Raw genomic sequence first — 16,576 nt, 5'->3', positions numbered from 1 at the left:
TCATGCTGAAGTATTTTGGGGTAAAAATGATATTTTCTAAGGTTTGCCTCATCTAGTCCAGCCAAAAAAGAAAAAACAAAGGAAGAGAGTGTGGGTCAGGGATAAATGAGAAAGAACAGCAGGACAGTCACAGGCTGTGGAAGCCGTGTGACGAGTTCGTGGGGATTTAAGAAGAGGTCCTCTCCGTTTTGTGCATATTTAACTTTTTTTTTTTTCACAATGAAGAGTTTAAAACAAACAAAATAAGGGACAGAAAGATGGATGGATGTTTGAAACGAATGACAATTGGATTCATGAACTGAAATTTTACAATAATAGGATCATACTACGCATGCTATTGCTTTTCAAAAGCATTTCATTTGAACTCGCATTGATGGATTTTAAAAGAGAGAGAAACTAAAATGAAATCGAAAGAATTTTTCAAGCTCCAAGTAAATGTTTCTCATCACCTGCTCCAAGCCATTAAGAGAGAAGATATTGGGGTGAAGAACAGAAATGCAAAGGGTGCCGTGAAGAGCGGGGCAGTTCAGGGTCACATCTGGACGGTAATGGAGACGCTTCCGCTGGGAAACTCCCACCACGCCATGGAATACAAGTCAAGTATGAGAAGGTGTTGCTGACTATTCCTTGGACCTGTTTTGTGTCTCACAGGGAGGAATCAGTCACACTGGACTGAAAAGCCTGCTGTCAATTCTCTGGAACTAAGTAGGGTGGTCTTCAGGACCCTCCCCCACCAGGATTCCATTATACACCAGGCAGAGGAAAGCAACCCCCCAGAAATCACTGGATCTCGGCAGCAGCCGGCATGCGACCCACTCATAGTTCCTTAGGAAGCCCCAGTAGGATGTTTACAAATAAACAACACTGAGTGCTTCCATTGTGACCATGACACGCGCAACCTATGCACGTCTGTCTCAGCCCCTCCCCTGAAACAATCTTGAGGTAGATGTGATCATTATCCCTACTTTACGGCGAGGGAAACCAGCACTCAGTGAGTCAAGCCATTTGCCCATCACACTGCCTGACCAGTGGGCAGCAGGCTGAGTCTCTCCCTGTCGGAGAAAGACCCTTGGTCACAAAAATGTCAATGCTGAGCCCAGGTCCTCCGTCTTCTCAGAGAGGCCTTTCCTAACAGGACTGCTACGGCTACCCCAGGGTCAAAGGGGCTTTCGAGTCTGGCACAAGGGCCGGACCAAGAGAGGTAAGGTCACTGCCGACAGGGTAACCCGTCTGTTTCTTTATAGGTCCAGTGGCCAGCACAGATGGCCCTACAATTCTGTGGCCAGAGTCCTAGGTCAGCTCTAACGAGGTCAGGCCAAGGCTTTGGAAGCCAAGTGGTAAGGAAGGACGGTCCCCGCCCCACTGCCAGGGCCTAGTGGGGGGCCAGAGCAGAGGCCTGCCACTCCCCACTGGTACGGAGTGAGCCTAAGTTTCTAACACACACACACACAAAAATCAGGCCCAGACCCAGGGAGGGGACTCCAACTTCCTGATTCTTCTTCCAATGTTAACAGACATTCTACACTGAGACTAGCCAACTTCCTTCCAGGCCTTGAGCCCCGTAGTTATGGGTGAACTGAAATCAGTCTCAAGTAAACCACTTTGAAAGAACATCAGGGCCCTGGCCGGTTGGCTCAGCGGTAGAGCATCAGCCTGGCGTGCGGGGGACCCGGGTTCGATTCCTGGCCAGGGCACGAAGCGCCCATTTGCTTCTCCACCCCCCCCCCCCTTCCTCTCCTCTCTGTCTCTCTCTTCCCCTCCCACAGCCGAGGCTCCATTGGAGCAAAGATGGCCCGGGCGCTGGGGATGGCTCCTTGGCCTCTGCCCCAAGCGCTAGAGTGGCTCTGGTCGTGGCAGAGCGACGTCCCGGAGGGGCAGAGCATCGCCCCCTGGTGGGCAGAGCGTTGCCCCTGGTGGGCGTGCCAGGTGGATCCCGGTCGGGCGCATGCGGGAGTCTGTCTGACTGTCTCTCCCCGTTTCCAGCTTCAGAAAAATACAAAAAAAAAAAAAGAAAGAAAGAAAGAACATCAGGATCTAGGTCCTTGTTCTCTTCATTCTGGTGAATGTTTGAATCCTGGACTGATCTGTAACCGATACAGCTACTGAACCACCAGAGTGGAAAGAACACTTAGATTTGGAGGCAGAAGGCGTGGCTTCTAGCTCAGAATCTCCTGTAAACTTTGTCATGTTGCCAATGCCCTACCTACAGCTCTTTGTCTCAGTTTCCTCATTTCTAATTAAGCAGTGTGTCCCAAACCACCTCACCCAATTGTAAAAAAGGAGGCAAACAGCCCCTGAAGTCCCACCCAGCACTGTTGCCATCACCTGCCGCGGAGCCCAGGGGCGCCGTTTCCATCCGCCCCATCCCCGTCAGGTCCCGACGCTCAGGAGCACAGACAGTAAAACAGCACCCCTCGAGGTCTGGCATAAGATGTGCTCTGCATTCCGGCAGGTTTGGCCGACTCCCTCAATAAATATGACGCCGACAGAGCCAAAGGCGGAAGAAAACACGCTTCCCCAGCAGCCTGAGGAGACCTCCTGTAAAGCCAGTGGCCACGGCCAGGGCCACTATCACAGCCGCCTGGACCATGCAGGTTTGCATTGGATTCGGACAGTCGGTAAAGAAACAACGGAGCCAAAGCCTGGTGGGCCATCATCTTTAATCCTAGCTTGCACCCGGCGGGCAAGCAAAAACACACACTGGGCTCTAAAACCCACTCACATTCAGTGCTCACAAAGCTACTGACTTATCCGAGTTTCCTAGAATCAAAGGTTTCTAGCTCACCAGACTTATTCACCTCTGTTCCCCATCTCCTTCCTTCTCCCTGCACAAACTCTGCACAAACTGGCTTCTCCCTCAGCACTCCACCATCTTGGCTGCTTCTCCTGGCCTCCTTCATGTGGCCTCCTTCTGCTCTCTGCTCTGCTCTCTCCTCTAATGATAATCTCAGGAACCAAGAGCGCAAGCTCCCGCTCTGCCCCTATTTTATAGTGTAGAAATCCAAACCTTTAATTCAATATACAAAATAGGGAAGTCTCTAATACAAAGTCACTTCTCTGAGGCATAATTGGATTGTACCACCCCACATCAAAAAGGGTGGGGAAGGCTTAATCCCAAAACCAAGCCCCAGGCTACAAGGATCCTGCCTGCCCACAGCCTGCCCCCAACACACATTAATATCACCTGGCGATGGCCTCCATGTGGGCAGCACCATCTTTAACAAAGTGAGCATATATTTTACCTGCCCAACACCTCCTCTCCCCGGCCCTCTCAGCTCACCTAGCAACACGACCCGCCCAGAAAGCTCTGCGTCAGTGCCCCCCGAAACTGCCGAAGTCCTCCAGAGGGTTCCAAAAGCACTCGGCGTTTCTTCCCTACTCTGCTTAGCGGTATCTCCTTCAAGCAACCCACCGTTTCAGTTTATCCCTGGGAGCCCTGTAAATTCGGGTTTACGCGACATCGTCTGGAAAATGGATGCCTGTTCTTACGCATGTGACGTTAGTGGCCTCACTAATGCACATAAAAAAGGCAACTGGCCATCTACAGGGTGAACCTGCCAGGCAGCCCCACCAGGAATCAACAGTTCAAGCCAGGCTTGTGACAAGGGTGTGTCAGCAGGGCTGGGCAGAAAAGGCTGGAGGGCACAAAGCAGGCAACCCGTTCTGAAGAGGAACAGAGAAGGGAGGCCAGGGGTAATGAAGAGGCTTACGGGGCAGGGCCAGGCTCAGGGAGCCCGCTGCAGGATGAGCTCCGTAATCTCTGCCCTGCTACCCAGTCTCATGGGGATCCCATAGTAGGCCGTGCCTGGGCTGACATAGACAAACGTGGTCTGGGCCACTCGGTAGAGACCAGCAAAGAAAGGGTTCAGGAGATAGGCCGCCACGTTCAAGGGGAAGATCTGCCCAGCATGCGTGTGCCCAGAAAGGATCAGGTTAATATCCGGCCGAGTCTGAAGGGCTCTCTTGGCAGCCAGGGGCTGGTGGGCTAGCAAGATGGTGGCGTGGTCTGGGCTGCAGCCCCCCAGCGCCTTCTCGAGATCCATGCCATGGCCAGAGTAGTGTAGGATGTCTGCTTCGATGTCATCCACCCCAGCCAAGCAGATCCAGTCGGCATCCTCACCACCACCGCCGCGCTGGGCCCGCGTGGCAGAAATCTTCACGTTCTCGTTGTGAAGGGGCCTGACGTTCAGGGACTCCAGCAGCGCAAACCAGTTGCTGACATCTGACGTGTAGTATTCGTGATTCCCTGTGACAAAGTAGGTGCCCAGGCGTGAACGAAGCTGGCCCAGAGGAGCGACAGCTGTCTGGAGGATGGAGGCTTCCGAGTCACAGAGGTCACCCACGATCACCGTGACATCTGGTTCCAGCATGTTCACCATCCTCACGAACATCTCCATCTTGGTCCTGCCCACGGTGGGGCCCAAGTGGATGTCCGAGAGGAGCACGATCTTGAGTTTGTCCATCGAAGGGGGCAGCCGATGGACGGGTACCTCCACGGTTTTCACCGCCGGAGGCTGGGCAGCGTTCAGAAGCCCGACAATGCTGAGCACGGCGGTTACCAGCACGGCCAGGGCCGGCCTGAGGACCAGCTTTCTTGTCTTGTCAAGGCTGCCCACGACCCTACCACTGCGCCAGGCCAAGAGCTGGCAGGCCTGCTCCATGCCGCTGAGGGTACCGAGGAAGAAGAGCATGATGATGTACGCCCCGAGGCAGGTGTAGGCGGCCAAGGAGAAGAGGTAGGGCTCCTCGGCCACGAGAAAGAGCATGGTGAAGAAACTGGAATGGGCCAGGGCCAGGAACGTCACCACCGCCATCTTCCAGAGCTGAAAACAGGCCGACTCTGCGGCTGGGGAGTGGCTAAGGTTGCTGACAGCGCTACGCCAGATGTAGAGGGAGCCAATGAGCATGAGCGAGTTGACAAACAGGGCCAGCTGCAGGCGGAACAGCCAACGCCAGGCCCTGAGCTCCAGGCTCTCGGACAGGTAGGAGCGGGAGAGAATCATGGACACGAAGACGGTGCCAGCGGCCAGGGCAGCCTTCGCACCCAGGGACAGCTGCCTGAAGGTCACCATTTTCTCCGCTCCTAGCAGGGTCCCCTGGCCGTCCTGTGCAGGTAGGCTCTGGAAGGTCAGTTCCTTAGAAAGGACAGTGGCCAAGGAGAGGGTTCCAGGTCAGGTCCGCCTGCAACCAGGAACTGGCATCAACTTTGTGGAATATTAGAGCTTTCTTGTCCCCATTCAAAACCTGAAGGCCACTTATATCTGCCCAACCAGCCTTGGATCCAAGCCACCCGTCAGTGGTGACACTTTATGATTAATACACTGGATTATAACATGGTGGGCCGTTTCCATTGTCTTCTTTCCAGTCTTCCCACAATGCATACTGAATTTCTTCTAAATATAAGAATAGCTTTATTCTAAGTCAGTGGTTCTCAAAGTGTGGTCTGAGGAGACCCTTCCAGGGGGCCATTCAGTTAAACTTGCTTTCATAGTAACACCGGGTCATAACTGCCTTTGCCTTTCCCATTCTCTCATGTGTGTACGGTGGAGTTTTCCAGAGGCTACGTGGCGTATGCTATGGCAATACTGAATGCAGAAGCAATTAGGAGAATCCGACTGTCATCTATTAGGACAGACATGAAAGAGATTTGCAAAAATGAAAACCAATACCACCCTTCGCCCTAAAACTCGGGGGGGAAACACTATTAGTGTCCCACCCCAAAAAATGTAAGTATCTTAACATGTAATAGATTTATTGTTTCTGAAGTAAATTAATAAATATTTTAAAATCTAGTTTTAATTTCTAGGACAGTTAAAAGTTTGAGAACCGCTGTTCTAAGTAAATGTGAACAAGGAAGTCACTGAAAGCTTTTCCGCTGGTAGTTTTCTTCGGTGTCTGGGCCCAGGAAGAACACCTACCTAGACACTGAAGAATTCCTGGGGTGAATGAAGCCAGCCTCCGTGTCACAGGCCCTGGCACGGCAGAATGAGGGCACCCCGCTGCTAAATGCTGCACAGTGATGAGCAACCATTACTCAGGGGACTGCCCTGTCCACCAGCTCATCCATATCTCTCCCTTCCCACAGCCCCCCTAAATAGAATGATTTGTCTTCCCTGCACCTATCATCCTCTGCCACTGTTCCCAGTGGTTCGCACACATCGGCTAGCTCTCACCTGGCCCCGGGGGGTTGGGGGGTGGAGTGTGTGTATATGTGGGGGGGGGGGTGTCTTCTAGGCTTCCTAGCCAAAAACAAGGGACAGAGAAAGCACACACCCCACTAGACAAGGGTTAGCAAATACTATGTTCAAAGGTGACCTTTTCCCAAGAACCCCAAATTAAAATTTTTCAGCAGGTGTTTCCACATCCTTAAGATTCTTCGGTTTAAACGTTTGGCTTTGCTCTAGGCAAGTTATAAAAGGCCTTTGATCAAAGGGTGTGATTTCCGGGTCAACCAGTTGCAATTTCAGGACTTCTGCTTAAAAAACGTGCCCCAGACTCAGCCCACCCAGACTCGGGCGGAAGCGAAGTTGTTCCCTGGACTTGCAGAGGGGCCAGGTGCTGGTTTCAATTCCCTGTTGGCCTCCTTCTCCCGCCAAACGTGCGCCCTCCCTTCTCCTCACGACTCGCTCCCGCAGACCTCCCTCCAGCGGCTCCGGCTGCACCTGCCGGCCGCCTCCTGCCCGCCCTCGGCCCGGGCCGCCAGTCCCTGCACAGACCCAGTGGCGAGAAGGCCCGAGATGTTTGGAGAACGCCTCGTAGGAAACGCAAAGTTCCCATTGCGGGGACCTCCCCTGACCCCGTGTTTCTCCTTCCGGAGCGCCCCGCGGAGCGCACCTTAGGCAAAGGAGGGCGCCCCAAGCCAGAGCCCCAGACTTCCTCTGGTGACGCGCGCCACTCGGAACCCCCCTATCGGGAAACTGCAGAGCTGGAAGGATGTGGGCGCACCTCGTTCACCCCCTCGTGAAGCCCCAGCGAAACCGGCGACCGGAGCGGAGCACACAGCGACTGGCTACCGGGAAGGACGCGCGCGCCCCGCCCGGCCCGCCCCCGACGGGAGGGCCAGTCCGCTGCCTGCGCCCCGCAGGCTGCCCGTCGGCTGTGGCGCCCCCGGGCTCCCAGGCCCCTCGCCCTGCAGGACCCCGGCTGGCCGCAGCCCCAGCCCTGTCTTCCGCCAGCATGTCGCCTATCAGTGCATCCCGGCGCGGGGTCCTGGGGACTTACACGCCAGCCACGCGCAGCGCCCAGCAGCAGCGCCACCAGCAGCAGAGGGACGACGCGGACGACCCCCGGCATGTCCAGCCTCGGGCTTCTCCACTCCTCCGGCAGTCGGCGCCCCGGCCAGCCGCTCGGCGTCACGGGACTGAGGACCCGCGGTCTGGCACCGCCCCTCGCGGGTCCTGCCCGCAGCCCTGGGGCCTGCTCCGCCCCGCGCTCCTCCCGGTGACAGCAGAGCCGGGGGCGGGGAACCCGCGCGGCACCAGCCCGGAGGCCACGCGCGGCCGCGTGACTGCAGGATGGAGTTATCTGGCCCTTGTCGGCCTCGGCCAGACCGGACCCTTTGCAAAGGCGATCGGGAGGCCCCGCTGTCAGCGGCTTGATAACGCGTCCGGAGGTTGGACTTTAACAAGGGTCTCCGTGCTCCTTGGCTGCCTCAGAGGACAGAAAGGGGAAGCTGACACCAGATAAACCTAAGCGGGCTAGATAGAGTCCTCGCCCTGCATACCGGATTCTCCGGAGAACTGTAAACCAGGGGTGCGCGAAGTGCAGTCAGTCCCTGGACCAACTGCATACCAGGAACTTGCTGGGAATGCACATCCCAAGGCCCCGCCCCAGAAACTCTCAGCCAGGAACTCTAGGCAGAGGGTCCAGAAATCTGTATGTTTACAAACCCTCCAGGTTATACCGTGCTTGCTGAAGTTTGAGAACTACTGTTCTAGGTTACTAAAAAATTTAGAGGTATGGTTCAGCCGTGGTAAACCCATTCCAAATGCCAACCTTCAAAAACAGCAGGGTCTGCAGAATTTTTATTTCATTTTTGGGTTTAGAGAGATAAGAGCAACACTTCCCACCTTTGAATTTTGCACTTGAGCCTCTCAATAGCCCTGTGATACCAATGTAGACAGATCTGTCAAATCAGGGTAAAAATACAGTCATGCAGAAATGCAACATTAGGTGATTTTGTCATTGTGTGAACACCACTTACACCAGTGGTTTTCAACTTTTTTTTCCCCCTCATGGCACACCTAAGCTAATTACTAAGGAGAAAGAGGAGTACTGACCTCTTTCCTTAGGAACTAATCTGTTTGTGTCATGAGACGAAAATGGTGGTATTTAGTCAGGGGCACTGCCTTCTTTTCCCTTACTAATTAGTTTATGTGTGCCATGAGAAAAAATTAAAAGATTGAAAATCGCTGACTTACTCAAGCCTAGATGGTGTTGCCCACTACACACCTAAGTTATATAGTATAGCCCATTGCTCCTAGGCTGCAAGACTGTACAGCATGTTACTGTATAAAACAGCACGAGGATAAATCAAACACAAGAGCTCTGGCCGGTTGTCTCAGCCATAGAGTGTTGGTCCAGCATATGGAAGTTCCCGGTTTGATTCCCAGTCAGGGCACACAGGAGAAGTGACTAACTGCTTCTCAACCCCTCCCCTTGTCCCCTCCTACAGCCATGGCTCATTTGAGCAAGTTGGCCCCAGGCACTGAGATGGCACCATGGCCTCACCTCAGGTGCTAAAATAGCTCAGTTGCTGAGCAACGGAGCAACGCTTCAGCCAGGCAGAGCATCAGCCCATAGGGGGCTTGCCAGGTGGATCCCAGTAAGGGCACACACTGGGAGTCTGTCTCTCTGCCTCTCAATAATAATAATAGTAATAATAATAATAATCAAGTACAAGAGAAAATATGCAATCAGGACACAAGATAAACATGGCATACTATTTTACAGTAAACTTTTTTTAATATGTAAAAGAGTATACATGCAAACAATAGAAGGTATACATAAACTAGTCACATAGCTGCCTATTATCATTATCAAGTAGAATGTACTGTATATAATTGTATGTGCTATACGTGTACGCGACTGGCAGTGCCGCACATTTGTTTACACTATCTTCACCGCAAACACGAGAGGAATGTGTTGTGCTAGGATGTTACAGTATCGACATCACTAGGCAATAGGAATTTTTCAGCTTCATTAAAATTTTGTGGGGTTGCTGTTGGCCCATTGTTGACTGACAAGTCATCATGCGGCATATGACTGGAGTAGTATCTCTTTACACCTGAGAAAACAAAGGCTCTGAAATGTGAGTTAACTTGCCAAGGATCACTGGCTCCCTCTGGCTCTGGGTCTGAAGTTTTGCTTCTTGAACCAGAGTGGTTACAAGAGTATGAGCCAAACTATAACTCAGTAAGTTATTTATTTGTGTTAAGTCCTTTCCTGTGTAGGTGTTTAAAATAAGTTAAAAAGTTATTTTTTAACTTTTAAAAAGTTAGTTAAAAAGTTATTTTCTTATTTTACTTTTAAATAGTTAAAAAACAACCTTAACTGTGTTTCCAAAAAAACTTATACTTTGTGTCACAAAATAGCTACAATTTCATTTGCTCATTCCCTTCTCTTTTTCCACTGAACATTTCCTTGAGAGACTGAGAAACAGTCACTGGCTTTACTTTCACAGTTCTTTTCTTGCCTGGAATGCAGAACTTGTTCTGTTAAGTCCTTTCTAAACTTGGCAGTCGTCATTCAGAACTAAGGAGCAAGGGCTTTGGAGGCAGTTACACTAGAGTTGGAATTCTAGCTCTGCCACTTAATATCTGGGTGACTGTGCGAAAGCTACTTAACTTCTCTGAGCCTTTGTTCTTTCATTGGTAAAATAGGGATAATAATGTCAAACTCACTGGATTGTTGGGGGAGTTACAAGAGGTGATATTTATAAGATGCTTGGCACTTATAGGATGTTAGTGGGGCAGTTGATGAAATCAGAATTAGGCTTGATTTTGATACGAATGCAAGAATCTAAAGATTAAATAATAGTTTTACATTAATTTATCGATTTTGATAACTGCACTATGCTTTTATAAGAGAATGTTCTTGTTTTTAGGAAACAAAAGGGCATCATCTTTGCAACTAATTTTGAAACAGTTCAGAGGAAAAAAATGTGTATAAACACACACAAATGTGGTACAATGTTGACATTAGGAAAATCAATCAAGGAATTCTTTCTGCTGTTTTTTCAACTTTTTTCTAAGTCTGAATTATTGCAAAATAAAGTTAAAAATTTAACCCTTAGCAAAAGGCAGATTCAACTTTTTTTTTTTTATTAAGTGAAAGGCGGGGAGGCAGACAGACTCCTGCACGCATCATGACTGGGATCCACCTGGCAAGCCCACTAGAGGGCCATGCTCTACCCATCTGGGACATCGCTTTGTTGCTCAGCAACTGAGCTCTTCTTAGCGCCTGAGGTGAGGCCATGGTGCCATCCTCAGAGCCAAGCACCAATTTGCTTGAATAAGCTATGGCTGCAGGAGGGAGGGAGGGAGGGAGGGAGGGAGGGAGGGAGGGAGAGAGAGAGAGAGAGAGAGAGAAGGGAGGAAGGGTAGAGAAGCAGGAAGCAGATGGTTACTTCTCCTGTGTGCCCTGACCAGGAATTGAACGGGAACTTCCACACACCAGGCCAACATTCTACTGCTGAGCCAACCAGCCAGGGTCTCAACTTTTCCCACCTTTTTTCCCTCAGCCTATAGACCCAAGGTTACAATACGCAGCAGGCATTTTTAACCAAATTGAGGCAGAAAATGTTTAGCGCAAGGCTGTGCTAAACAAACTAAAGCCAGCAGCCTAAATCCCACCAGATGCCTGTTTGTGTGTGGCCTGTCAGTGAAGATTCATCTTTACATTTTTAAATGGGTGAAAAAAATTCAAAAGAGTGGTATTTTGTGACATTTGAAAACAATATGAGACTGAAAGGCCAGGGTCCTGTAGGGTTGTATTAGAACAAAGCCACTCCCACTTCTCTGCACATTGCATGTGGCTGTTTTCACACTAGCGTGGCAGAGTAGAGTAGTTAGAGCAGAGACCTTATGGCCCACAAAGCCTAAAATATTTTCTGCCTTGCCCTTCATAGTAAAACCTTGCCCAGAGGCTGGAGATTGTAGTTTGTTTCTGAGATTTTAGTACTTGACACTATTGTAGTCAAACCAGCAATCATAATAACAGCCACAGTTGTGTTGACTGCTCTACCTGAGTGTCACTCTGCCTGAAGATCCAAGTGGCGTGTTATTACCCACATGTCATGGATGTGAAAGCTGGGTCACAGTGGAGTTAAATGACTTGCCGAGAGCCACAGAGCCAGGAAGTGATGGCGTCTCTAAAGTCACATTGTCTGACTTTGAAGCCTGGGTTATCTTTACAAGGTCACGCCTAATTCTGCCCACGCTTTATTTTTCAGTTCTTGTTCAATGAAGTATGCATATACAGTATGCTGTGGTATAAAACTTTCTACTCCAGGTCGCGAGGAATAGGACATGACCATGAGAAAGCTGTTGCCCTGTGAGGACCCATCTGCGATGAAAAAGATGTTCGCATACACAACCAAGTATAGTGAATGCCTGAGACAGAGCAGCGCTACTCAAAGATAGTGAGTGGCTTAAGCACAGAAATTCAAAGTAGCTATTTCGAAACTTGTAGCAATTTGTGAAATTTGTCTGTTAAATCTAATAATGAAAAGGTGGGTGTGAATTTTGCATGTTTATTTTTATTTGCTTATTCTAGTAATTTATTCTCATCATATTTTTACAACAGGTTGGTCCTTGATAGATGGGAAAGAGCACTGATAACCATAGAAACAAAATTGATTTTTCACCAAAAGGTAGTTTGAGAAGCACAGAGGCCTCATCAGTAGCATAAGAACAATGAAGAGCCTGACCTGTGGTGGCGCAGTGGATAAAGCGTCGACCTGGAATGCTGAGGTCGCCGGTTCAAAACCCTGGGCTTGCCTGGTCAAGGCACATATGGGAGTTGATGCTTCCTGCTCCTCCCCTCTTTCTCTCTCTCTCTCTCTCTCTCCTCTAAAATGAATTTTAAAAAATAAAAATAAAAATAAAAGAACAATGGAGGGAAGAGAGGTGGGTGGCCCAATAACACAGGTGAAAACTTTGCTTGTCTATCCTAACAAGGCTTTGCACACAAGTTCAAAATCAATCTCGGTTCCTATGATTGATCAATTTTCCCATGTGGTCCTAACAGAACTTTCCTATTTGGCAAATTTCAAGTCCCAATGTCAGTTCTGATCTTCTTTCAGTGTAAAAATGTAACTAGTTTTACATAGCTAATATTTTTTAAAAATTCATTAATATTATTGAAATTTACAATAGGTTTTAGATAAATGTGAAAGGCAAGGAAAAAAACAAGCCTCCACCAAAAAGACATGACAACAGCCTGACCTGCGGTGGTGCAGTGGGTAAAGCGTTGACTTGGAATGCTGAGGTCGCCGGTTCAAACCCTGGGCTTGCCTGGTCAAGGCACATATGGGAGTTGATGCTTCCTGCTCCTCTCCCCACTCTTTCACTCTCTCCTCTCTCTCCCCCTCAACCTCTCTAAAATGAATAAATAAAATAAAATAAAAAAAGACATGACAACAAATTGTGATGCATGATTGGCTCTTGGATCAGGAAAAAAAATAATAACTACAAAATATATTATGGGACACTAGACAAAAGTTGAATATAAACTATGGATTATAAAATAGTATTCTATTAATTTTTTATTGATTGATTTTAGAGAGACAGAGAGAAGAAGAGAGAGAGGGAGAGAGAGAGAGAGCGAAGCACTTTATTGTTCCACTCAGTTGTGCATTCATTGGTTGCTTCCTGAATGTGCCCTGACCAGGGATCAAACTCACAACCTTCGTGTTTCGGGACGACACTAATCGACTGAGCTAACCGGCCAGGCCCAATATTTTATTAATTTAAATTTCCTAATTTTGAAAATAATATTGTGCCTATGTTCTTAGGAAATATACTCTCAAATATTCAGAGGTAAAGGAGCATAATGTCTTCAAGTTAATCTCAAATGGTGATGATAATGTGTATATGTTTCTATATTATATAAATATACATATGTATTACATGCATACAATGACAGAGCAAATGATGGAACAAATAAGGCAAAATGTCACCCATTGATGAATTAGGGAAAGGGCATACAGGAATTATCTCAAAATAGAAAAGTAATTTATTTATTTATTTATTTTTTAATATGACTTTTTAAAAAATATTTTATTTATTTATTTTTTAGAGAGAGAGGAGTGAGAGAGAGAGACAGAGAGAGAGAGAAGGGGGAGGAGCAGGAAGCATCAACTCCCATATGTGCCTTGACCAGGCAAGCCCAGGGTTTCGAACCGGCGACCTCAGTGTTCCAGGTCGACGCTTTATCCCACTGCGCCACCACAGGTCAGGCCTAGAAAAGTAATTTAAAAAACTAGAAATTTTGCCTGACCAGGTGATGGCACAGTGGATAGAGTGTCGGACTGAGATGCCGAAGACCCAGGTTCAAGACCCCAAGGTCGCCAGCTTGAGCACGGACTCATCTGGTTTAGCAAAAAGCTCACCAGCTTGGACCCAAGGTCCCTGGCTCCAGCAAGGGGTTACTCGGTCTGCTGAAGGCCCGCGGTCAAGGCACATATGATAAAGCAATCAATGAACAACTAAGGTGTCGCAACGAGAACTGATGATTGATGCTTCTTATCTCTCTTTGTTCCTGTCTGTCTGTCCCTATCTATCCCTTTCTTTGACTCTCTCTCTCTCTCTGTCCCTGTAAAAAAAAACAAAAACAAAAAAACAAAAAAAACTAGAAATTTAAAAAAATAAATAAATAGACTCCAGCCTGCAGGTGTGGACAGTTCGGCTGTGGAGCAATTTGCTTATCTTCCTCACATCTTTAGATTTTCTCACACAGAAAATCCTGAGACCTGTGTCCAGGGGTCAGGTTGTGCAACCCACTGATGGGTATGGTTATGAAAACATAAGAGATAAAATTGTGCCATGATGGGCTGAGAGTACCCCACAGCTGCAATAACAGTTACCAGCTGTGTGCCAGGAACAGCAGACCACATGACAGTCATGAGTGTTCCATGTTGCTGATGGCTGCTGTCCTTGTCCCTATGTTTTCAAACTCCCTTTCAGTTTCTAAAAACAGGTATGATTATCCAAGAATAGAAAACGCCCCAAATGAGGCTTGCTTTAGGGGGAAAAAATGAGGACTTCATTTTAAACATGCTTCTCTCCTGTCTTCTTTGTACCACCTTCCTACCTGTCAAGAGCACCCGCTTCCCCAGGGTCTCTCAGCCGCGTCTTGGCAGGGTTGTATTTTTCCCCCCTTCCTGTTTGATCTGGGCCTGTTGTTTCCTCTCCCCCTGGGCCCCTAGGTTCAGCCCACCCTCTCTTCAGCGTGGCTCACTTCTCTCAGTGATCACAGGAATTTTCTCTCTCAATGGAAGGTTACAACTAGATATGGCCAGAGCGTTTGTTTGTTCTGACAATCACCACGTTGGCTTACCAACATCTTAAATTTTGTATAATTACGGGGTCGTCAATATTTAATCTGGGGAATTTACTTAACCTGGATTTCCAGCTTCTCTTCAAAGATCAGAAGGTTGGCTACACCAGGCCCACCATTCCATAGAGCAGGGGTCCCCAAACTACGGCCCCCTGAGGCCATTTACCTAGCCCCTGCCATACTTCCAGAAGGGGCTTCTCTTTCATTGGTGGTCAGTGAGAGGAGCATAGTTCCCATTGAAATACTGGTCAGTTTGTTGATTTAAATTTACTTGTTCTTTATTTTAAATATTGTATTTGTTCCCGTTTTGTTTCTTTTTACTTTAAAATAAGATATGTGCAGTGTGCACAGGGATTTGTTCATAGCTTTTTTAATAGTCCAGCCCTCCAACAGGGTCTAAGGGACAGTGAACTGGGCCCCTGTGTAAAAAGTTTGGGGACCCCTGCCATAGAGTAACAGTAGATTGGAGATACGTTGGGACATTTTGAAGGCACGGTAGGTCCCTCCAGTCGGCACTCATCTCCACGTGCTCCACGTCACTTTTATTTTATTTATTTATTTATTTATTTTTGTATTTTTTCTGAAATGAGAAGTGGAGGTGGTGCGATGGTGGCAGACAGACAGACTCCCTCATGAGCCCGACCGGGATACACCCGGCATGCCCACCAGGGGGCGATGCTCTGCCCATCTGGGGTATGGCTCTGTTCCAACCAGAGCCATTCTAGAGCCTAAGGAGAAGGCAGGGAGCCATCCTCAGTGCCTGGGCCAATTTTGCACCAGTGGAGCCTTGGCTGCGGGAGGGGAAGAGAGAGACAGAGAGAAAGGAGAGAGGGAAGGATGGAGAAGCAGATGGGCGCTTCTCCTGTGTGCCCTGGCCGGGAATAAAACTAGGGACTTCCGCACGCTGGGCCGACCGGGCAGGGCCTCCTCGTCACTTTTGATATGATCTGCAGGCTCTAGGAGAGACTGACGTTTGCAGCTTCTGGTAATGTGATCACCCCTCTCTGATTGCTGTATCAGACACACCTTAGGTTCACTGGTCACCAGTCTCCCAAACCCCAGGCTGCCTGTTCCCTCTCAGCTGCCCCTATAATATTTCTGCCACCCCAAACCAACTATCTGACCCTTCTAGACACATCTGGACTCTCTGGAATAAAGTGCCACCTTTCCCAGCTGGCTGGGGAGCACCACAGAGGCTGGGGAGCACTGCCAGAGGGGCGGGCGTGTTTACTCCCCATGGAAAAACCTTGAGCAGTGGGAGACCCGAGCAGAGAAAGAGCCAGTGAATAAATCTCCTCTCCCTTTCTCCCTCAGATGAACTGTTTCAAGGTGTGGCTTCTCGGTACAGCCTATCCAGAGACATTCCACGTGGTCTCGTGGTGCACCTGCCAAGAAACTGACTGACCTGTCCAAGGCTCTTATGAAGCAGTAGTCAGCAGAGTAGCACATCACTTAACGTTGCTTCTCAACCTCTATCATGCCCTGTCAGGGACTGTGTCTCCCAAACAAACTTTTTGCATTTAATTCTTGCCTCAGACTCTGTTTTCTAGAGAGCCCAGGCTGAGATAATTATTTACTCAGCATGATGAAATTGCCTGGCAGCCTACCGTTTCCTGAGTAAATTTCTTGAGCTTTCTTCAACCCAGGGTTTTGAGGATGCCCTCCTAGGTTTTGCTTTTAGGATCACAGGTCACAGCTCAGTCCCAACTCAAACCTTAGATTTAATGCCTCTTTCTTCTTCTTCTTCTTCTTCCCTCCCCCTCCCCCTCCCCCTCCCCCTCCTCCTCCTCCTTCTTCTTCTTCCTCCTTCTCCTCTTCCTTCTTCTTTTTTTACAGAGAGAGAGAGAGAGAGTCAGAGAGAGGGATAGATAGGAACAGACAGACAGGAACGGAGAGAGATGAGAAGCATCAATCAGTTTTTCGTGTGACCCCTTAGTTCATTGATTGCTTTCTCATATGTGCCTTGACCGCGGGCCTTCAGCAGACCAAGTAACCCATTGCTCGAGCCAGCAACCTT

At 48.8% G+C, this 16,576-nt stretch overlaps 2 protein-coding genes across 5 annotated transcripts in view; both read right to left on the bottom strand.

Annotated features, from left to right (window-relative positions):
• GLB1 (galactosidase beta 1) overlaps positions 1-7,396 on the bottom strand; it is an 89,365-nt gene extending 81,969 nt beyond the window's left edge. The window contains exon 1 of the mRNA XM_066350945.1: positions 7,222-7,396. Coding sequence (XP_066207042.1) covers positions 7,222-7,293 — 72 coding nt within the window. The 5' untranslated portion in view covers positions 7,294-7,396. The remainder of the gene's footprint in view (positions 1-7,221) is intronic.
• On the bottom strand, positions 2,004-7,035 carry TMPPE (transmembrane protein with metallophosphoesterase domain). 4 transcript variants are annotated; one of them, XM_066350947.1, is made up of 2 exons: positions 6,946-7,035; positions 2,004-5,622 (listed from the first exon to the last, which is right to left on the bottom strand). In XM_066350947.1, exon 2 carries the CDS (start codon positions 5,070-5,072, stop codon positions 3,726-3,728), a length of 1,347 nt encoding a protein of 448 aa, XP_066207044.1. In that variant the 5' UTR covers positions 5,073-5,622; positions 6,946-7,035; the 3' UTR covers positions 2,004-3,725. The 4 variants fall into 4 exon arrangements, with proteins under 4 accessions (XP_066207044.1, XP_066207046.1, XP_066207045.1 ...); XM_066350949.1 differs by having other exon boundaries at positions 2,004-5,181; positions 6,946-7,031; XM_066350948.1 differs by lacking the exon at positions 6,946-7,035 and adding an exon at positions 5,919-6,103.
• Positions 7,397-16,576: the final 9,180 nt, after the last annotated feature.

The sequence above is a fragment of the Saccopteryx leptura genome, chromosome 10 (assembly GCF_036850995.1).
Source record: "Saccopteryx leptura isolate mSacLep1 chromosome 10, mSacLep1_pri_phased_curated, whole genome shotgun sequence".
In the NCBI taxonomy this organism is placed as follows: Eukaryota; Metazoa; Chordata; class Mammalia; order Chiroptera; family Emballonuridae; genus Saccopteryx; species Saccopteryx leptura.
Note: the sequence above shows the minus strand (reverse complement) of the source record. Positions and strands in the feature narration are given on the sequence as shown.

Bases quoted from the DNA above. Each gene is read 5' to 3' on its own strand.
- TMPPE (XM_066350947.1), bottom strand. From the start codon at position 5,072: ATGGTGACCTTCAGGCAGCTGTCCCTGGGTGCGAAGGCTGCCCTGGCC.